Source organism: Erinaceus europaeus, chromosome 2, assembly GCF_950295315.1.
Source record: "Erinaceus europaeus chromosome 2, mEriEur2.1, whole genome shotgun sequence".
In the NCBI taxonomy this organism is placed as follows: domain Eukaryota; kingdom Metazoa; phylum Chordata; class Mammalia; order Eulipotyphla; family Erinaceidae; genus Erinaceus; species Erinaceus europaeus.
The window spans coordinates 10,295,404-10,318,479 of NC_080163.1; the positions used below are offsets into that span (position 1 = coordinate 10,295,404).

A 23,076-nucleotide genomic window follows, 5' to 3' on the forward strand; every position below is an offset into this window, starting at 1 on the left:
TATAGTTTCATTTCTTTATTTAATTTTTATTTATAAAAAGGAAACACTGACAAAAAACATAGGATAAGAGGGATACAACTCCACACATTTCCCACCACCAGGACTCAGTAGCCCATCCCCTCCCCTGATAGATTTCCTATTCTTCATCCCTCTGGGAGTATGGACCCAGGGTCACTATGGGATGCAGAAGGTGAAAGGTCTGGCTTCTGTAATTGCTTCCCCGCTGAACATGGGCGTTGGCAGGTCGATCCATACTCCCAGCCTGTCTCTCTCTTTCCCTAGTGGGGCTGAGCTCTGGGGAAGCAGGGCCAGGACACATTGGTGGGGTTGTCTGTCCAGGGAAGTGTGGTTGGCATCATGTTAGCATCTGGAACCTGGTGGCTGAAAAAAAAAAAGAGTTAACATATAGAGCCAAACAAATTGTTGACTAATCATGAACCTAAAGGCTGGAATAGTTCAGATGAAGAGTTGGGGGGGTCTCCATTTTGTAGCTAGTTAGTAGTCCTATTTTACTTATATTCCAAAGAGGCCATGACTATATTAATTTTTTTTTCTTCCTGAGCCTGACATCTGATATGGAGGTGGATCCAAGTTATTATCTGGGGAGATAATGTCATGGCTGAAAAAAGGACCAGAAAGCTGGGTCAGGGAAGAGAATAGCTCCCAAATATGGGAAAGGAGTATAAATATTGTAAACCCCATCGAGTTTATCTGATCTGGGGGCCATATTCAGTTTAGGAGCCTATGTGACCTCTGCATCCCTCTAGACCTGAGCTCACATTCTGTGGTCATGAGTAGGAACATTCCAAGCTGCTCCAATATCAGGACCCATCTTCCTCAGGTTGAACGTAGAGTCTGTTGTCCAGCCTCCCTTCGGAGGATGGAACATTCTCTGCCATTGTTAATCCAAATTGAGGGCAAGGTCCTATGGGGGCCCACAAAGGGGTCTATTGTGTTGTTCCTGATAGAGATAACCAGTAACAATGGAGAGAGGGATTTATTCGAGGTCTAGGCCCATCATGTCTGTTTGGGAATCTCAGGACTCCCCGACTAGGGCCCCAGCTGATGGGGTGGCCTGATAGTGACTAAAGAGTCATCATTAAAGTATGCCAGTCTCTTGCCCTTATTGAGCTTTTGCAGTCCTTGCTTTGATGAGGTTAGCTTTGGAGTGAGTGAGAGAACTGTAATAGGAAGTAGGTGAGGAGGGTATCTAAGTCTAAGTAGACGCTATTTCATTAGGAACTTTATGGTGTCTTTTTTTTTTTTCCCCATCCCTTACGTTGTCTTTTTAGGTCTTTCTACTTGCTTGCTGCATATACTGACTCACTGCAGACTATTGTGTACTTTTGCTTTCAGGTATATATTTTGCCCTAATTTATGGATACATGTGAACATCTGCCCTATCTCAAGGGACCTTGTCTATATCTAGGTTTTGGCACTTTGTTAGACATACATATTTTTTAAATGAAGAGGGGAAATTGGAGAGAGTGTGTTGAAAGAGACCACAACACAGAAACTTCCTTCATTGTCTTGAGGGCCAAGCCTCAACCTGGGTCAAGTCACAGTACACTTTCCCCAGTATGAGCTATTTTGCCAGTCATAATTTTTTTTTTTTTTAACCAGAGCACTGCTCAGCTCTGACTTATGGTGGTTCTGGGAACTGAACTTGGGCCCTCAGAGCCTCAGGCATGAAAGTCATTTACATAGCCATTATGCTATCTCTTAAAACTAGCACATGATGCTGGTAAATACAGGGCCAGGAGTCAATCTCACACTCTCATGTTTGCAAGCCAGGTGTTTTCTCCACCTCTATGCCACCGTCCCCCATACCACCTGGTTTAGATCTAGACAGACTCCTCCAACTCACACAGGGGCAACAGACCATAGGAAACCAGGGTGAGAAGGGGTGACCAGAAAGGAAACTGCTAAATAGGTGAGAGATGGGGGCTAATGAACCAAGGTGATGGCAGAGATGTGATCTTTCAAAGTAAAACCCAAAGGATCAGCTGACAGGTTGGCCATGGAAAGAGAAAAAGAGATATTTGGGATGACCCCAGTCTTAGGACCAAGCACACTGAGTTTGAGTTGTATGCTGACCAAACAAGTAGAGAGGCCAAGTAGGGTGTTGAATGTAACTGTCAAATCTTCAGGAAATGAATACAGATGGAGGTTGATTCACTTGTTGTCAAAAGGAAAAGAAGAAGAAATTGACCAAATACTCCACTTCAAATTTGAAAAAGAGAACTACGTTGTTTTTGTTTTTGTTTTTTTAATATGGTGCCCAAGAAGGAACTCAGCATCTCAGACATGCACACTTCTGAGCAGCCTGGGAAGCAGTGCAGTAGATAAGGTGTTAGAATCTCAGGCATGAGGTCCTGAGTTCAATTCCCAGTATTGCACGTGATTGCAGAGTGATGATCTGGTGTCTTTTCTCTCCCTCTCTCTCTCTCTCTCTCTCTCTCTCCCTCCCTCCTTTCTCTTTTAATGTAATTTTATTTCTTAATGAGAGGGATAAGAGCAGAGAGAGAAAGAACCAGACATGGAGGCTGTGTGGTGGCACAGCTGGTTGACGGCACATGTTTCAATGCACAAGGACCTGCGTTCAAGCCCCCAGCCCCCACCTGCCGGTGAAAAACGTTGCAAGTGATGAAGCAGTGCTACAGGTATCTCTCTTTCTCTCTCCCTCTCTACCTCCCCCTACCCTCTCGATTTCTGGCTGTCTCAACCCAATAAATATAGTTAAAATTTTTTTGAAGAAAGAACTAGGCATCACTTCTGGGGGTCAAATTTAGGACCTCGTGCTTTAAAGTCCAACACTTTATCCACTGTGCCACTTCCCAAACCTCCCCCATTCTCTCTCTTCTATTTTTTTAATTTAAGGGGTAACTTGGAGGAAGTAAACAATAAATATGAAGTCAAGAATAGAGCCCCAAGTTAACCAACATAGGAATTGGAGAGCAAGCTTGAAACTTCTTGCAGCATGAGAGATAGCATAATGGTTACACAAAAGCTTTCTTCTTCTTCTTCTTCTTCTTCCTCTTCTTCTTCTTCTTCTTCTTCTTCTTCTTCTTCTTCTTCTTCTTCTTCTTCTTCTTCTTCTTTTTTTGCCTTCAGGGTTATTGCGGGGGCTCAGTGCCTGCACCACAAATCCACAAATCCGCTGCTCCTGGAGGCCCCAAACTCTGACAACACCTTTTGTTACCCTGGTTGGTTTTTTTTTTACCATTGTTGTGGTTATTATTATTGTTGATGTTGTTGTTCTTGGACAGGACAGAGAGAAATGGAGAGAGGAGGGGAAGACAGAGAGGGGGAAAGATAGACACCTGCAGACCTGCTTCACCGCCTGTGAAACGACTCCCCTGCAGGTGGGGAGCCAGGGGCTCAAACTGGGATCCTTATCCGGTCCCCATGCTTTGCGCCTTGTGCTTAACCCACTGTGCTACTGCCCAACCCACACACAAAAGCTTTCATGCCTTAAGGCTCTGTCTGAGGTTCCAGGTTCAATCCCTGGAACCACCAGAGCTGATTAGTGCTCTGGTGTCTCTCTTTCACTCTCAAATTAAATAAATAAGCAGGAGAGATAGCATGACGGTTATGCAAAGAGATTCTCGTACATGTCCCAGATTCAGTCTCCTGCACCACTATAACTCAGAGCTGAGCAATGCTCTGGTAGAACAAAAAAAATTTTTATTATTATTTGTTTTTCCTTTTGTTGCCCTTTTTAAAAAAATTGTTGTAGTTATTGTTGTTGATGTCGTCATTGTTGGATAGGACAGAGAGAAATGGAGAGGAGTGGAAGACACAGAGGGGGAGAGAGAGAGACACCTGCAGACCTGCTTCACTGGCTGTGAAGCGACTCCCCTGCAGGTCGGGAGCGGGGGCTCAAAACCGGATCTTTACACTGCTCCTTGCACTTCGCGCCATCTGCACTTAACCTGCTGTGCTACCGCCCAAGCCCGAACAAAAAATATTTTTACTTCCAGTGGGGGAGAAGTGATAGGAGGAAGAGGATAAGAGGGCTCTGAACTAACTACAGCTCCATCAGCACCCAGAGAGAGGAGGAAAAGGAGAGGGATATGTGGAGGTAGTAATGTTGTCTTGAGTGGCTTGGAGGGGAAGAGAGGATTGGATCAGGAATAAAAAATGGGCAATTATATATAAATGTAGACAGATAGTTGTAGAGATGATGGTAGGCCTATGTCTACAAGCTTTGAGGAACTACAGTGGCTTGCAGTGGGGAGACTGAAGATTCAGAACCCTGGTCATGGGAATGGAGTGGATTTATACCCCTGTTGACATGTAATTTTGTAAATCAATATTAAATCACTAATAATTTTTTTAAAAAAGAAAGAAAACTTTTTTTAAAAAAGAAACTTATTCTTGTGGGGGCGGGCACATAGTACGAAACACAAGGACCTGCGAAAAGATCCCCATTCGAGCCCCCAGCTGCCCACCTGCAAGGGGGGGTCGCTTCACAAGTGGTGAAGCAGGTCTGCAGGTATCTTTCTGTCCTCCTCTCAGTCTTCCCCTCCCCCTCTCAATTTCTCTCTGTCCTATCCAACAATAACAACAGAAACAGGGAAAGACAGCTTCCAGGAGCAGTGGATTTGTAGTGCAGGCACTGAGCCCCAGCAATAATCCTGAAGGAAAAAAAAAAAAAGGAAGAAAGAAAGAAAGAAACTTGTTCTTGGCATTAAGACCTGTTTGTTTAATTTTAATGAAACTATTACATCTATGTTTTAAAAATAAATAAATACACGAACAGACAGAAAAGCAAAAAGGGAGTATTACAACCAAGGAAAAAAGCGAGAAGTTTTTCATGATCAAGATACTTCTACGTAAAATCAGAGCTCTTCTGTGGAACTGATTCTCTTCACAAGAAGTAGGGTTGATGCTGGAAGTAAAAAACAACACACAACACATTAAGACAAAGTCTTTATTCACACTATCCAATAACTGAAAAAGGACACCTCAATTCTTTTTTTTAATTTATTTCCTTTTTGTTGCCCTTGTTGTTTTTGCTATTGTAGTTATTATTGCTATTGATGTCGTCATTGTTGGATAGGACAGAGAAAAATGGAGAGCGGAGGGGAAGACAGAGGGGGGAGAGAAAAAGAGAGAGACCCGCAGACCTGCTTCACTGCCTGTGAAGTGACTCCCCTGCCAGGGGCTCCAACCGGGATCCTTATGTGGGTCCTTGCGCTTTGTGCCACGTGCGCTTAACACGCCGTGCTACCGCCCAACTTCCTAGGACACCTGAATTCTTTGGTTCAGAAACAGAATCTCTCCACAATTTTTTTTTTTTTTTGCCTCCAGGGTTATTGCTGGGGCTCAGTGCCTGCACCATGAATCCACTGCTCCTGGAAGCCATTTTCCCCCCTTTTGTTGCCCTTGTTGTTGTAGCCTTGTTGTGGTTATTATTGTTATTGTTGATGCCATTCGTTGATGGATAGGACAGAGAGAAATGGAGAGAGGAGGGGAAGACAGAGAGGAGGAGAGAAAGATAGACACCTGCAGACCTGCTTCACCGCCTGTGAAGCGACTCCCCTGCAGGTGGGGAGCCGGGGGCTCAAACTGGGATCCTTACGTGGGTCCTTGCGCTTTGCACCACGTGCGCTTAACCCGCTGTGCTACCGCCCGACCCCCTCTCCACACTTTTTTGTGACGCTATATATTGTCACCCCCAATCTCACCCCACCCTCCACAGTCATTGTCTGAATGATTCGCGCATGAAAATTTTGAATAAAACGTGCGCAGTGAGGACTTGCTCTATATGTGATAAAGAACAGAAAGTGTCAGCAGGACAGAGCCTCCATGCTTCGAAGTTCACAGCCTAGCAGGAAGAAAACACTGTTCAAGCCCCTGGTCCCCATCTGCATTGATAAGCTTCCCCAGTGTTGAGCAGGGCTGCAGGTGTCTCTCTTTCTCTCTCCCTCTCTGTCTCCCTCTTCCTTCTCATGTTCTCTGTCTCTATAACAAATAAAATAATAAAATTTTTAAAAAGTAAAAGAGAAAACATAACAGAGACAAAGATAGTTTGACTTTAAGGCTTGGGAGGGATGGGTGAAGGAGAGACAGAAATTAAAGTGACATTCAGTTGTTAGCCTTCGGGGAATTTACAGTCTCTCTGAAAACTTGAGTTCTTGGAATCAGAGGGAGACCACTACTTCCTCCCTGGGAGAGATATGAATCAAGGAGAGTTCTCTGGAGGAGGTGTGATTTGAGCAAGGTAGTGAAGGGAAATTCTCATGGTTGAGAGCATGAAGGTGGGGCCAGGAGATAGCTCCCCCTGTTAAGAGCTGGCCATGTGGGAGACCCCAGGTTTGAGACTTGATTCCACAGAGGAGTATTACAGCACTGTGGCAAACTCCACAGATGTTTACATGATGCTGTTGTCTCTCTCTCTCTCTCTCTCTCTCTCTCTTTCAAATTAAATAAGAGAATGAGAAAGTCTGCCCAGATGTGGTGGGGACTGTACATAAAGGTAGTCTTGGTGCCAGAAAAAAATTAATATAACAGCAAGGGCATTTAGAGCCAATGTGGGATCAAGTCTCTCACTGCTGGGGATCAGCATTGTACCCCACCTCCCAGACCTGTAATAATTTCTTTAGGGGCAAGAGGCAGCTCATCTTGTGATCTGACACCTTCCTTGCCCTGGGTTCGAGCCATGGCACCACATGAGAGTACCATGGGTGGCACTGTGGGGAACTCCAAGGATGGTGATGTCTGGCCCCCTCCTCTCTTTAAATTAGACTTTATTTACTAGGGCAGAGGAGGCAGCATAATTGCTATACAAAGGAAGTTGTGCCTGAGGCTCCAAAGTTCCAGGTTCAGTCCCCAGTGCCACCATAAGCCAGAGCTGAGCAGTGCTCTGATAAAACAACAACAACAAAAAAAGATTTCATTTACTAATTAATGAGAGATATGAGGAGAAAGAGAGAAAATAAGCATCAACTCTCGTAAGTGTATCGCTGGGGAACAAACTTAAGATCTGAGCCTTGAGAGACCAAAGCTTCATGCACTGTGCCACCTCTGGGGCTGCTGGGCTCTGTCTTTATCTCTCTCCCCCTCTCCTAGTCTATAGAATTTTAAAAATTGGTCCAGTGAAGCTACCTAGTGGTATTGTCTGTGCAGGAGCCTTTGATTCTTTGATTCGTTTCCTGATTATACATATATAACATATATATCTCATTCCCCCCACTCCCACTCCAAGAACACTGCTGAGGTCTGGTCTTGTAGTGCTGGGGAATGAACCTGGAATCTTGAATGGCTCAAGTTACTGCCTAACCACTACTACCTCTTCAGTCTATCCTGATGGCATATTTAAAAAAAAAAAATCTAGGACAGGGGTAGATAACATAACGATTGTGCACAGAGACTCTCATGCCTGAGTCTCTGAAGTCCCAGGTTCAGTCCCCCACACCACCATAAACCAGAGCTGAACAGTGCTCTGGTGTGAAAAAAAATCCATATGAACATAAACATTGATGGCCAACAATTAAGATCTGGAAACTGCCCAAATGCCCAACAACATCAAAGTGAGGTAAGAATCTGTGTTATGAGCAAGGAGACAGTATAGCAGTTTACACAACACAGCAGATTGTCTTGCCTGAGAAACTGAAGTTCCACCCATGTTCAGTCCCCAGCACCACCACAAGTCAGAGCTAACCAGTGCTTTGGTTAAATATAATGGTTAAATACAAAAGAAGAAGTTGTGGTCTCTGTATTTTTTTTTTCTTTTTTACTGGCGCACTGCTCAGCTCTGGTGTATGGTGGTGCAGAGAACCTGGAACCTTTGATGTCTCAGGCATGATAATCTCACTACAGAACCATTATGCTGTCTCCCACTCAATGGACTACCACTTATCTCTATCAAAAGATGAAATCCTGCCATTTGCTGCAGTACAGGTGGGACTGGAGTGCCGGAAGCCAGCACTGGAGAGAGTACCTAAGAGTCCCTGAAGGAAAGGAAAGGGGGAGTCGGTGAGATGAATGAGTGAGTGACACATCAGCTGCTTTAGGTGCAGGAGAGAAGTGTCTCTGCCAGCTCTCATCATCAGTGCTTTATTTTAAACACTTTTTGCCCGGATATAGTTGACATCATGTAAGATAGTTTTCATTAACATCAAGGACACAGGTGACATCATGTATAATTGTTTTAATTAACATCAGGAATAATCTTAAACAACATTATCATTATAGATATGTATCCTTTAAAAAGTTCCCTAGGTCTGGGGCATCCTAATGTTCTCTTGAAAGTTTCCTGGGTCTGAGGCAGCCTAAATCTACCCTTGAAAGTTTCCTGGGTCTGGGGTAGTCTAAATTTTCCCTTGAAAGTTCCCTTGAAATGACCATCTGTGTTTTGACCATCTCCCTGTTCTGACCTTCTGTATGAATAAACATTTCTCCCTGGAACTAAATCTAATAGCTTTTCTTCTTAACCCATTCTTGAACGGGTCTAACTAGATCATAAACCAAGTTTTTTGTAATATAGTAAACTGCCCACCTAAAGAAATCTTCTGCTGTAAAGTAAGAACACACCATGGGGCCTCTCTTCTGGGTAACCTTGGCATATATGAAAGTTCACTAACTTTGAGCTATATGAAAGTTCGCTAACTTCTACCCATATATCCTAACATGAGCTATTTAACTACACAATCTCTATATTCATCATTTATGCCTATATATGGAAGCAGGGGGTTTGTGGGTGAGGGTCAGCAATAGGGCCTCTTTATAGTTAGATGGAGATCACAGTCTGTCACTCATGCTACAAGCCACCCATAGTTCTGGTTTTTGGTCCAAGTCCAGCTAATAGAGAAGCCATAATGGTGACAAATAGCTCTTTTTCTGAAAGCCTCCCAATGGGTACAGCAGCTTCAGCTCTTAGGCCATTTTTAGTCTTGGTACACTGACTGCCATAATTGTTGTCACAATGTACTTCCCCCAAAGATCTCCTTTTATTATCCCCAGGTATTATTTGTGCATATCCAATATAGCCAACAGGTCTTTAAATTGTCAATGTAAGGAAAATAGCTTCAGTTTAGTCTTGGGACTCCCCGCTTTGCAGTTAGCCCTAGCCTGCTGGGGCTGTGCCATACAGCAGGCCTGACTTGCCTCCGGCATTGTCCTCAGGTACTATTTGTGTATTTTCAATAGCCAATGAATCTTTAAATTTTCAATGTAAGGAAAAATAGCTTCAGTGTAGTCCAGGACTTTCCACTTTGCAGTCAGTCCTAACCTGCTGAAGACTGTGCCATTCAGCAGGCCTGACTTTGCTCCCGCCACTGGAGGGCACTGTGTGAAGTGCAATCATAAGGAGACAGACGGCCACAGGGTGAACTTAACTTATATGTGGGATATAAGACAAAGCAAGAGGGCAGATAGAGGTCACTGAAGCCGAACCCTTGGACTCTGGTTGTAGAATTCAGGCTGCAGAGGTGGGGTGGCAAAATGCTTCGGTGGAAGGATATTGGTACTTCAGTGATAGGTGTGATTAAATAAAAGGAATGAGGGACAACATAGGACTTGCATGCCTGCTGCTTGCACTCGGCACTGCATGTACCTGAGTGACGGATGTTGTGACCTCTGTCTCTATTAAATAAATATGACAAGGTGGGGAGATAGAAGAGCGGTTTCGCAAGAGTTTCAAATATATATGTATATGTATATGTATATGTATATGTATATGTATATGTATATGTATATGTATATGTATATGTATATATACTATTTTAAAAAGAAATGACTAAAAGAAATCTTTTGTTTGTATTTTATCTTTTATATATTCTTAATGAAAGGAAGATTCAGAGACAGACCAAAGCACTGCTGGGCTCTGGCTTATGGTGGTGCAGGAGATTCAACCTGGGACCTGAGAGGCTCAGGCATGAGAGTCTTGCAGAACCACTATGCTGTCTCAGCTCCCAAAATAAACCTTAAAAAACAGAAGGGGACCGCTACCACACGCAAGGACATGGGTTGGAGTCCTTGCTCCTCAACTGCAGGGTATCCACTTCAGATCTGCATCCCCTCCGCTCTGAATTTCTCTCTATCCTATCTAATAAAAAGAAAAAAGAAAAAACTTTGGTGGTGGGTGTGATGAAACATTATACAGTACAATCATAATAAATCTTGCAGCATAATATTAGTAACAGATATATATTTTTTTAACAAATATAGTTTTAAAAAAAAGAAAAATGGTGTATTGCACCACAGTAAAGGACTACTGGGGTGGGGCGAGAGGTCCTGGAGCATGGTGGCAGCAGAGGACCTACTGAGGGTTGTATTGTTATGTGGAAAACTGGGAAATGTTACGCATGTACAAAATACTGTATTTTATTGTCGACTGTGAACAATTAATCCCCCAATAAAGATTTTTTAAATTAAATTAAAATGAATTTTTAAAAGGGGGAAGAGAATGGCCTCTGGGAACGGTGGTGCAGGCACCAAGCCCCAGCGATAACCCTGGTGCCAGGGAGAAAACAATTTTAAAGGAATAAATGATACAATGCAGCTGCCTGCAGCCGTGCCTGAAGCTTCCCCACCAGCCCTTCCAGCCTACATCTCCGCCTCTGAAACCGTCACCAGGTCCTGGCGGGAGGACCCGTGTCCGTGCTCGCTGTTCTCCAGGCTCTCGGGCTCCCGCAGGGCCCAGCTGCAGGCGGCCAGCGGCGACTCGCGGAGCCGGGCGCGCCCGAAGTACAGGAGCAGCCCGGGGCTCAGGCAGCTGCGGGCCAGGGCCAGGCCCAGCGCCAGGGGCTCGGCCTGCAGGGCCCGGGCCAGGAGCGCCGAGCGGGGCGCGGCCACGGCGAGCAGCAGCCCCAGCCCGTGGAACGGGGCGCAGCAGAGGAAGCAGCCGACCAGCGCGGCCGTGCCCAGCGGCCAGCGCCTGCGGGAGGCGCGGAGCTGGAGGGCGGCCTGGCCCCCGGCGGCCAGCAGCAGCGGCGCCAGGAAGCCCAGGGCGAAGCGGGCGGCGGCCAGGGCGCGCTCGGCCGAGGAGGAGCCCCCGTAGTCCACCACGCAGAGCAGCCGCTCGGGGAAGCGCTCGCGGTGCAGCCGCCGGGTTAACAGGCTGGGCGCGCTCAGCAGCAGGGCCAGCGCCCAGGCCGCCCCGCGAGCGCCGCGCGGCCCGCAACCCCGGGCCCGGCAGGCCCGCAGCCCCTGGTGAGCGCTGAGCGCCGCCAGCAGCAGCCCCGCCGCGTACAGCGCCAGCAGGCCCAGCGCGGGCAGCGCCCGGCAGCCGGCCTCCCCGAAGGGCCATTGGCCGCGCGGCGCGAGCGGAGCGGTCAGCAGCGGCAGCGCCAGGCAGCACAGCAGGTCGGCGGCCGCCAGGTGGAGCAGCCAGGCCGCCCCCCGCGCCCCGCGCCGCGCCGCCCCCCGCGCCGCCCAGGCCGCCAGCGCGTTGCCCGGAGCCCCCAGCAGGAAGGCGGCCGCGTGGAGCAGCAGCGGCGCGGCGCCGGGCCCGGAGCTCAGCCCGCACGCGCCCCCCGCGCAGTCCACCGGCAGGTCCCCCAGCTCGTCGTCGTCGTAGTGCGAGTAGTCGGGGCTCAGGGAGGCGTTCTCCATGCGGTCCCCCGGCACCCCCACACCTGGAGGGAGGGAAACGGCGTGGCGGGGAAGGGTCCAGAACAGACTTAGCAGGACCCACCAGGTGCTGTAAGGCCTTTATATACCTACATATCTATTTTTATTCTTTTTTTTTTTTTTTGCCTCCAGTTATCGCTGGGGCTCTGTACCTACACAACGAACCCACTGCTCCCGAAAGCCATTTTCCCCCCATTTTTGTTGCCTTGTTATCGTTATTGCTGTTGTTGTTGGATAGGACAGAGAGAAATCGAGAGAGGAGAGGAACATAGAGAGGGGGAGAGAAAGAGACACCTGCACACCTGCTTCACCGCCTGTGAAGCGACCCCCGGCAGGTGGGGAGCCGGGGGCTCCAACCAGGATCCTTGTGCCGGTCCTTTGCACTTTGTGCGGTGTGCACTTAACACGCTGAGCTATCGCCCGGCCCCCTTGTATTCTCTTTTCTAATTATATTTTTTAAATTTGTTATTGAATAGATATTGAGAGGGGCCAGTCATTGGCGCACATAGTTAAGTGCACACATTACAGGGCTCAGGGACCAGGGTTTAAATCCCTGACCCCCTGCAGGGGGAAAGCCTCTCAAATGGTGAAGCAGGGCTGCAGGTGTCTCTCTCCCTCCCCCTCCCCTCTCAATTTCTCTCTCTCTCTCTTTTTATTATCTTTATTGGATAGACAGCCAGAAATCGAGAGGGTAGGGGAGATAGAGAGGGAGAGAAAAAGACACCTGCAGCACTGCTTCACCACTTGCAAAGCTTTCCCCCTGTGGGTGGAGACTGGGGGCTCAAACCCAGTCCCTCTCTCTCTTTTTAAAATATTTTTATTTATTTATTATTGGCCAGAGACAGAGAAAAATTGAGAGTGGAGGGGAAGATAGGGAGAGAGACAGGGAGACACCTGCAGGTCTACTTCATCACACTTGCAGCTTTCCCCCTGCAGGTGGGGACCAGGAGCTTGAACCTAGGTCCTTGCACAGTGCAGTGTGTGTGTGCTTAACCAGGTGTGCCACCATCTGGGCCCCAGTCTATACCTTTTTATTTTAAAGATCTATTTATTATGCTAGGGAGACAGCATAGTGGTTCTGCAAAAGCCTTTCATGCCTGAGACTCTGAGGTCCCAGGTTTAATCCCCAGCACCACCATCAGCCAGAGCTCTCTCTGTTATCTTTCTAAAATAATTAATTTATTTTAAAATCTATTTATCAACACAAGAGAAAACTAGAGCATTACTCTGACACATGCAATGTCAGGGATTGAACTTGGGACCACTGCATGCAAAATTTCTACACACTGTGCCAACTCCTTGGCTGCCAGGCCTTTATCCTTTTTTTTTTTTTTTAAGATTTTATTTATTTATTTTAGTGAGAAAGAAGAGAGAAAGAACCAGACATCACTCTGGCACATATGCTACCGGGGATTGAACTTGGGACTTAATGCTTGAGAGCCCAGTGCCTTATCCACTGAGCCACCTCACGGACCATGGCCTTTATCTTTTTTTTTTAAAGATTTTATTTATTTATGAGACAGGAGGAGAGAGAAAGAACCAGACATCACTCTAGTACATGTGCTGCCGGAGATCGAACTCAGGACCTCATGCTTGAGAGTCCAAAGCTTTATCACTGCTCCACCTCCCGGACCATGGCCTTTATCTTTTTAAGTAATTAATTTTTTGTTGCTGTTGTTATCAGCGCTTCCACTATTCCAGGATGACTTTTTTTCAGAGAAACAGAAACAAAGAGACAGAAAGAGAAAGATGCCACAGCTGGGTTTAAGTGTGGGTCTGGCATGATGAAGTGGGTTCACTATCTAGACATGCTGTATCACTGGCCCTGATTAGTTGTTTTTTGTTGATGTTGTTGTTGTTGGATAAAGGCAAGAGGGAAAGAGACCATAGCACAGAAGCTTCCGTCATTGCAGGCTTAAACCTGGGTCACCCACATGACAAAGCAATGCACTACCCAAGTCAGCTATTTCACCAGCCTTTATATATATATTTTTTTTTCTCCTCCAGAGTTATCACTGGGGCTCACTGTCTATACTATGAATCCACTGCTCCTGGTGGACATTTTCCCTTTTTTATTTATTTTTTTTCCCATTTTATTCAGTAGGACAGAAGTTGAAAGGGGAAGAGAGAGACTGAGAGAGAGAAAGAGAGAGAAACCTGCAGATCTGCTGCATTATCATGAATAATCTCTGCTGCAGGTGGGGAGAAGGGACTTGAACTTGGATCCTTGTGCGTGGTGCTATGTGCACTTAACCAGGTGTGCCACTGCCCCCGCCCCAACCCCTTTTTTAAAAATTATCTTTATTTATTGGAGACAGCCAGAAATTGAAAGGGAAGGGGGAGATATAAATGGAAAGAGAGACAGAGAGACACCTGCAACACTCACCACTCGCAAAATTTTCCCCCTGCAGGTGAGGACTGGGGCTTGAACGTAGGTCCTTGTTCATTGTAACGTGTGTGCTAAAACCAAATGCGGGCCACCATCTGACCCCCTTGAGAAAGGATTTTTAGAGGGAGTTGTGGAAGGGAGAAGGTGGAATACCAAAGCTCCACTCTGTGCATAGTGGGGATTGACCTAGAAGCCTTAGGCATGAGGGTCTGCTGCTTTACCAATTGAGCTCTTTACTCAGCTGCCTTGGTTAGTTACTTTTATTTTTTTACTTTTTTTTGCCTCCAGGGTTATTGGTGGGGCTCAGTGCCTGCACCATGAATCCACTGCTCCTGGAGGCCATTTTATTTCCCCTTTTGTTGCCCTTGTTGTTGTAGCCTTGTTGTGGTTATTATTTTTATTGTTGATGTCGTTCATTGTTGGATAGGACAGAGAGAAATGGAGACAGAGTGGGGGAGAGAAAGATAAGACACCTGCAGACCCGCTTCACCGCCTGTGAAGCGACTCCCCTGCAGGTGGGGAGCCAGGGGCTCAAACCGGGATCCTTACACCCATCCTTGCGCTTTACGCTTTTACCCCGCTGCACCACTGCCCGACCCCCCTTGGTTAGTTATTTTTACCAGGGCTCCACTGCCCATCTCTAACCATTGACTGTGCTGGCAATGGAACTTTGCAAGTTTTATGCTATACCACTGCACCATCTCCCTGACCCCAGGTTCCTTCCTTCCTTCCTTCGTTCCTCTTTTGATAGAGACAGACAGGCACAGAGAGAGAGGAAGAGGGATATTGAGAGACATCATGTCACTGGATCTTCCTTCAGTGCAGTGGGGGTCATGCACATGCCAAAGTCATGCTCAAGCCAGGGTCATGCATATAGCAAAGCACCGCACTCTCCATGTGAGCTGCCTCGCCTTCCTGACGTCACTGAGCACTTCTCTATTCTGTGCCAGGCACTGCTCCAAGCAACACGGCCTATTATTTATTCTTTTTTCAATTTATTTTTATTTACTTTTTATAGAAACAGACAAAAACTGAGAAGGAAAAGAGAGAGGAAAAAGCTGCAGTTTGGGAGGCTGCCTTCCACCAAACCTACACAGAAGGGGGCCAAGGGTTTAAACCCAGGCTAACGTGCATGCCCAATTAGGTGAACATTTTTCCCTCTCTTTCTTTCTCCCTTCCTTCCTTCCTTCCTTCCTTCCTTCCTTCCTTCCTTCCTTCCTTCCTTCTTGCCACCAGCGTTATTGCTGAGGTTCAGTGCCAGCATGATGAAGCCATGGTTCCTGGTGGTCATTTATATTCCCCTTCTTTTGCTGATAGAGAAAGAGGAAAAATAAGAGCTGGGTGGTGGTGCGCTTGTTTTGAGTGCACATATTACAATGTACAAGGACCCCAGGTTCAAGCCCCCACCCCCACCCCCGTCCCCACCTGCAGGGGGAAAGCTTCAAGAGTGGTGAAGCAGTGTTGCATGTGTCTCTCTGTCTCTCTCCCTCTCTATCTCCCCCATCCCTCTCAATTTCAGGTGTCTCTATCCAATAAATAAATAAAGATAATAAAAAGTTTCGGGGGGTAGATAGCATAATGGTTATGCAAAGAGACTCTCATGCCTGATGTACCGAAGTCAATCCCCATACCACCATAAGCCAGAGCTGAGCAGTGCCCTGGTAAAATAAAATAAAATAAAAATAAATAGATAATAAAAAGTTTTTTTTTTAAAAAAGAGAGAGGGAGTCTGGGAGTCGGGCAGTAGCGCAGCGGGTTAAGCACAGGTGGCACTAAGTGCAAGGACCGGCATAAGGATCCTGGTTCAAGCCCCCGGCTCCCCACCTGCAGGGGAGTCACTTCACAAGTGGTGAAGCAGGTCTGCAAGTATCTGTCTTTCTCTCGCCCTGTCTTCCCTTTCTCCATTTCTCTGCCCTATCCAACAACATCAATAATAACTACAACCACAAAAAACAACAAGGGCAACAAAAGGAAATAAAGAAAAAAGGAAAAGAAATTTAAAAAGAGAAAAAGGGAGTCGGGTGGTAGCACAGCGGGTTAAGCACACATAGCGCAAAGCGCAAGGACCACTGTAAGGATCCTGGTTCAAGCCCCCAGCTCCCCACCTGCAGGAGGTCGCTTTGCAAGCGGTGAAGCAGGTCTGCAGGTGTCTATCTTTCTCTCCTCCTCTGTCTTCCCCTCCTCTCTCCATTTGTCCCTGTCCTATCCAACAACAACAGCTATGACAACAATAACAACTACAAGCACAACAACAAGGACAACAAAATGGAAAAAAAATAGCGTCCAGGAGCAGTAGATTTGTAATGCAGACACCGAGCCCCAGCAATAACCCTGGAGGCAAAAAAAAAGAGAGAGAGAGAAAACGGGGAGTCGGGTGGTAGTGCAGAGGGTTAAGCACAAGTGGCGCAAAGCGCAAGGACCGGCATAAGGATCCCAGTTGGAGCCCCCAGCTCCCCACCTGCAGGGGACTCGTCTTCCTCTCCTCTCTCCATTTCTCTCTGTCCTAACAGATGACATCAATAACAACAATAATGACTACAACAATAAAAAACAAGGGCAACAAAAGGGAAAATAAATATTTTTTTAAAAAATTTTTAAGAGAGAAAGCAAAATTGAGAGAGGAGGGGAGATAGAGAGGAAGAGAGAGAAAGATACCTGCAGTTCAGCTTCACTGCTCCTAGCTGAGGACCAGGGGCTTGAACCTGGTTCCTTGGCATGGTGACATGTACATTCTACTGGGTGCACCTCTGTCTCGTCCTTATTTTTATTGATTCACTTATTTATTTTAAGATGTATACATTAATGAGGGGAAGGAGAGAGAAAAGGAAAGTGAACAGAGAGAGAGAGAGAGAAAGACAAAATAACAACTTCATTGGCACATTCAATGTCTGGGATCAAGCTCAAGACCAAATGCTTGAGAGTCCAAAAAGGTGAAATGAGTGGACCTTCATTTATGAAGACTAACCTTAAGACACTGCCCCCCGCACACCCCACAACCCTGAAAGGGAGCAGATACTTATTTTAGGAGCTTTGGAGGGAAAGGAAATTTTATTAGTAAAATAATCTTTGTTAATGTTTTATTTATTTAGTATTTATTGTGTAGATACAGCTAAATTAAGAGGGAAGGAGGGATACAGAGAGAGAGAGAGAGAGAGAGAGGCCTGAAGCACTGTTTCACCGCTCATGAAGCTTTCCCCCAGTGGATAAGGTGGGAACCAGGGGCTTGAACCCAGATCTTTGCACATGGTGACATGTGCACACAACTGGATTCACCCCTACCTGGCTAGACCCCAATAAAAGAATCTTAAAACTTAAAAAAAAAAAAAGAGGAGGTATGAAAGCCTGGGAGGTGGTGCAATGGATAAAGTATTGGACTCTCAAGCACGAGGTCCTGATTTCAATCCCCACAGCATCTGTGCCAGAGTGATCCTCTGGAGTTCTCTCTCATAATAAATATTTCTTAAAAAAAAAAAAAAAAAAGGATGAGGGTGGCAGTAGTTAGCATAATGGTTATATAAAAAAACTTTCATGCTTGAGGCTCCAAATTCCCAGGTTCAGCCCCCCAAACCAGGGTTGAGTAGTGCTCTGGTCAGAAAAAAGAAAAAAAAAGTGGGGAGTAGATAGCATAATGGTTATGCAAATATATTCTCATGCCTGAGGCTCCAAAGTCTCAGGTTTAATCCCCTGTAACACCAAAAAACAAGGGCTGAGCAGTGCTCTCATAAAAATATAAGTAAATGGGAGTCGGGCTGTAGCGCAGCGGGTTAAGCGCAGGTGGCGCAAAGCACAAGGACCGGCATAAGGATCCCCGTTCGAACCCCGGCTCCCCACCTGCAGGGGAGTCGCTTCACAGGCGGTGAAGCAGGTCTGCAGGTGTCTATCTTTCTCTCCTCCTCTCTGTCTTCCCCCCCTCTCTCCATTTCTCTCTGTCCTATCCATCAATGACAACAACAATAATAACTACAACAATAAAACAACAAGGGCAACAAAAGGGAATAAATAAATAAATAAATAAAATATTAAAAAACAAAAAAATATATAAATAAAGAGAAAGAAAGAAAAATTATATGACATTTCAAGGTGCTTGGTGAGGCCAGGAACTAGTTTACCCAGTAGAGTACATGCCTTGCCACCTCCCAGAACACAACCACCCTCTGATCTTAAGACTACCATTCCACCCATTCTGCAAATAAGAACAACTGAGGCATAGAGACCGTCGTTGACTTACCTAAAATCTCTCAGCTAAGCCAGCCACAAAACTGAGCTTCAAATTGCATAGATCCTGCCCCAGAATGCCAGGCCCTGGAATATATTTTTTTGAAGAACTGTTTACATATAAGGTAGAAAGAATTGAGGAAGAGGGAGTCGGGCGGTAGCACAGCGGGTGGCACAAAGCACGAGGACCAGAGTAAGGATCCCAGTTCGAGCCCCTGGATCCCCACCTGCAGGGGAGTTTCTTCACAAGCGGTGAAGCAGGTCTGCAGGTGTCTATCTTTCTCTCCCCTTCTCTGTCTTCCCCTCCTCTCTCCATTTCTCTCTGTCCTATCCAAAAACAATGACATCAATAACAACAGCAATAATAACTACAACAAGGGCAACAAAAGGGAATAAATAAATAAATATTTTTTTAAAAAAGAATTAAGGAGAGAGAGAGAGAGAGAGAGAGAGATACCAACCAGGGCATCATCCTACAACATGCAACACTGGCCATTCAAGTAGGAGCCTCAGGAGTGCTAGTCCTGCGCTCCAATGGCTGAGCTATTTTCCCAGCCTCAGGACCCCAGGATATTGTGGGAGTGGGAACACCAGCCCTAACCCCACCTGTGGCCAGAGTCCCCGTGAAGCTGCTGGGTGAGTGGTTTCGCTTGCCCTGCTCTTTCTCAGTCTTCTTGTCTGGGAAATGAGAGTCACTGTGCTGAGCCTGCCTCACCAGCTTGGCAGAGGCCTGGCAGAGTTCATAGCATCATCTGCAGGTGACACAAAGCGAGATGTCCTGTGTGATGTCAGAGCACAGGGACCCCCAAGCTGCCACCCTCTGCTGACTCTTCAGGATGCTGCCCGGAGCCCCAGTTTGGCTTGACGCATGGGAAAGGCAGAGGGGAAGCTAGGGTGCTCCCCTCCACCCCGCCACCCCATCAAGTCACCTCTCATAGATCAGACCTGTGTGTGTGTGTGTGCGTGTACGTGTGTGTGTGTCTGTGTGTGTGTGTGTGTGTGTGTGTGTGCACTGAGCGCTCTCCCTGCTCTCTTTTCATATTGTCTCCATCACTAGAGTAACACATGAGCAGGTTTTGAAAACTCAGACCTTCCCCAGCTGTGTGGCCTCGCCCATTGCCTCACCTCTCTTTATTTCCTGTTTGTCCTGTGTACAGTAAGAGTCAGAGACCTACCTCAGAAGGGGTGATAAGAATCCAAGAAGGTATCAGCCAGGGAGGTGGCTCGGGTAGAGCACAGAGTTTGCAAGCCTATGGTCTTGGGTTCAATCCCAGATACCACCTATGCCAGATCGATCGATCTCTCTCTCTCTCCTCCTCCTCCTCCTCTCTCTTCTTCTTCTTCTTCTTATTCTTCTTCTTCTTCTTCTCCTTCTCCTTCTCCTTCTCCTTCTCCTTCTCCTTCTCCTTCTCCTTCTCCTTCTCCTTCTTCTTCTTCTTCTTCTTCTCTCTCTCTCAAGACAGAAGTAATACCGAAAGGTGATAGGGGTGAAGACTTGAGCACAGTGCCAAGTTCTCTGCGAACTTTAGTGGGAGGTTAGCTGTTGCCCCTGTATCTCCAGGCACCTTCTATCCCCACCTGCCACCACCCCCCTCCACCCCCAGCCCCCAGCTCTTAGCACCACTAGTTAAAAATCCAGGGCAGGGAGTCGGGCGGTAGCGCAGTGGGTTAAGCACACATGGCGCAAAGCAAAGCGCAAGGACCAGCAGTGTAAGGATCCCTGTTGGAGGCCCCCCCCCCCGGCACCCCACCTACAGGGGAGTTACTTTACAAGCAATGAAGCAGGTCTTCAGATGTCTATCTTTCTCTCCCCCTTTCTGTCTTCCCCTCCTCTTTCCATTTCTCTCTGTCCTATCCAACAATGATATCAATAACAACAACAATAATAACTACAATAAAAACAAGGGCAACAAAAGGTAATAAATATTTTTAAAAATTAAATAAATAAAATTTTAAAAATCCAGAGCATTTTCTGCATGTAAAAAGCTTGCTCAGCCTATGGCACTTCCCTTTTGACAGATTAAACTGGCATAGGACTGCTCAGAACATACAGTTCCAGCTCGCTCTCTTCCTGATGTTTTGTTTTGCTTTGTTTAACCAGAGCACTGCTTAGCTCTGGCATATACAGTGCTAGGGATTGAATATGGAGCCTTTGATGTCTCAGGCATGATATATATCCATGATGCTATCTCTCCAGCCACTATTCATTCATTTTCACGAGAGAGTGACAGAGACAGAACCAGAGTGACACTCTGGGGTGTACAGGGCCAGAGACTGGACTCAGGGCCTTCACACCTGCCAGCTTTGTGTTCTGCTGAGCTGCCTCCTTGGACACTGCACCACCTCTTAACCTTTGACATGACCAGGGTCTGTTCCCTGTTGTAAATTAACTTAAAATGGAAGTTTTGGTGCTTGGGGGCTGTTGGTGCTGAGGCGTGTAAAAAGATTCACAGTGGGGAGCTGGGAACTGGTTTAAACAATACAAGGTTTATTAGGGTGAAACAGGTAAAAGGCAAAGTAAGCACTTATCATCAAAGGTTAAGAATACGCTGGGTCCATAAGGTCTGAATATAGTTATCAAAGGTTTAGTCCCGTAAGATAAACAATTATAAGCTCTGGTAAAGGTTGCTCATGGCTATAGAGGGGTCTCAAAGTTTACCGGCTAGCAGAGTCTCATGTGTTCAGTTCCCAGGAGAAGTAGACATGGCAGATGGATGCCTGGAGCACCTCCACCAAGATGCATCTGATCAGAAGAAGCTGCAGCCAAAAGGGGCCAGAGTTCTGGCTGCTGTCCTTTTCAGTCTATTCAGCCTACCCACAATGCTCTGCACACCAGCACCGTCTGGATTCACCTACAGGCCACCATGCGCCTGCAGGCCACCATGCGCCTGCGCAGATCACTGCACACCCTGTCAGCCTTCTGTCGCCAAGGCTGACGTCAGCACCGTGTCAGGGCATAGAGCGTCACCACAGTTCCCCTGCCTGCTTACATACACCCACCTCCAAATAGCTGAAAAATCCCTCCCCTGTCAGGGAGTATCCTGTGTCTTAACTAACTAACCTCTAACTAATCATCATAATCATTAGCAGTATTTTTATTGTATTATTTTTTGTTATTTATTTATTGGATAGAGAGAGAAATTGAGAGGGAGGGAGATAGAAAAGGAGAAAAAATGGGGCCCAGTGGTGGCGCACTGCGTTAAGCACACATAGTACGAAGTGAAAAGATCCCAGTTTGAGCCCCTAGTCCCCACCTGCAGGGGAGACGCTTCACAACCAGTGAAGCAGGTCTACAGGTGTCTTATCTTTCTCTCCCCCTCTCCCGTCCTCTCTCAATTTCTCTCTGTCCTATACAACAACAATGATAGCAACAACAATAATAATAATGACAACAATGATAAACAACAAGGGCAACAAGAGGGAAAAAAAATAGCCTCCAAGAGCAGTGGATTCATAGTGCTGGCACTGAGCCCCTCCAGAGATAACTCTGGAGGCAAAATAAATAAATAAATAAATAAATAATGGGGTTGGGTGGTAGTGCAGTGGGTTAAGCACACATGGCATGAAGTGTAAGGACCTGTGTAAGGATCCCAGTTCGAGCCCCCGGCTCCCCACCTGCAGGTGGGTCTCTTCACAAGTGGTGAAGCAGGTCTGCAGGTGTCTGTCTTTCTCTCCCCCTCTCTGTCTTCCCCTCCTCTCTCCATTTCTCTCTGTCCTATCCAACAACAACTACAGTAATGACAGTAACAACGATGACATCAATAACAACAACAATGGAAACAAAAAAGAAATAAATAAATATTTTTAAAAGTTTGTATTTATTTTTTAAATATATATACATTCTGGCTCATAATAAATAAATAAATAAATGCCAGGTGGTGGCACACTTCGCTGAGCACACATGTTAACCATATGCAGTGATCTGGGTTTAAGCCCCAGGTCCACACCTGCAGGCGTGGGGGTGGGGTGTAGCTTCATGAATGATGAGCAATGCTGCAAGTATCTCTCTCTCCCTTCTCCCTCTCTGTCCTCCCTCCCTCTATAGTTCTCTCTACTTCTATAAAAATAAAATCTTGAACAAGGGTAGCAAAAAACCTTTCATGCCTGAGACTCTGAGGTCCCAGGTTCAATTACCCACACGGCCATCAGCCAGAGCTAAGCAATGCTCTCATAAAAATAAATAAATACAGGAGTCAGGTGGCAGCATAATGGGTTAAGTGCAGGTGGCACAAAGCACACGGACCGGCATAAGGATCCCGGTTCAACCCCCCTGTTCCCCACCTGCAGGGGAGTTGCTTCACAGGCAGTGAAGCAGGTCTTCAGGTGTCTGTCTTTCTCTCCCCCCTCTCTGTCTTCCCCTCCTTGCTCCATTTCTCTCTATCTTATCCAACAATGACAACATCAACAACAAAAATAATAACTACAACAATAAAACAAGGGCAACAAAAGGGAATTAATGATTTTTTAAAATAAATAAATAAATACAATGGTGCGGTCTACCCCCTTCTGCCCATCTTCCCTTTTCCTGCCATCCTTACCATCTTTTGCCTCTCGAGGACGCCCAATACTGCTAGTTCCCAGGCCCAAAAGCCCTTCCTCAGTAGAGAAAAGCAGGAGTGGCCTTTCACTCCTCCCAGACTATGTTTTTCTTGTGACTCACACACCCCCAAATGACTAGGCAGTGGATGAAACCTAGGATGAGCAGGATGGGTGGAGAATTGCTGAGTCCTCACCTCAGTGTCACCGACTTCCTAGAAGCCCGGTCTTTCTGTGGTTTTACCTTCAGGGTCTGGGGGTCCAGACCCAGCCGGCTGTCTCTCAGATGTGTCTTCACTCAGCCTGGACAAACACCCACAGTCAGTGCCCCGTCCTCCCTCCGGCTGTGTGCTCAG

At 46.6% G+C, this 23,076-nt stretch overlaps 1 protein-coding gene across 11 annotated transcripts; it reads right to left on the minus strand.

Moving 5' to 3' along the window:
* C5AR2 (complement C5a receptor 2) lies at nt 1-23,076 on the minus strand. Of its 11 annotated transcripts, none has more exons than XR_009545642.1 (4): nt 20,844-21,175; nt 18,791-18,936; nt 18,198-18,271; nt 1-381 (listed from the first exon to the last, which is right to left on the minus strand). XR_009545642.1 is itself a non-coding variant. In XM_060176872.1 (4 exons), the coding sequence occupies exon 4, from the start codon at nt 11,560-11,562 to the stop codon at nt 10,555-10,557; it is 1,008 nt and encodes a 335-aa protein (XP_060032855.1). In that variant the 5' UTR covers nt 11,563-11,585; nt 18,198-18,271; nt 18,791-18,936; nt 22,965-23,054; the 3' UTR covers nt 10,061-10,554. The 11 variants fall into 11 exon arrangements, 6 of the variants coding, with proteins under 6 accessions (XP_060032855.1, XP_060032871.1, XP_060032863.1 ...); XR_009545645.1 differs by lacking the exon at nt 1-381 and adding an exon at nt 4,595-4,894 and having other exon boundaries at nt 20,844-21,184; XR_009545644.1 differs by lacking the exon at nt 1-381 and adding an exon at nt 8,064-9,127 and having other exon boundaries at nt 20,844-21,181.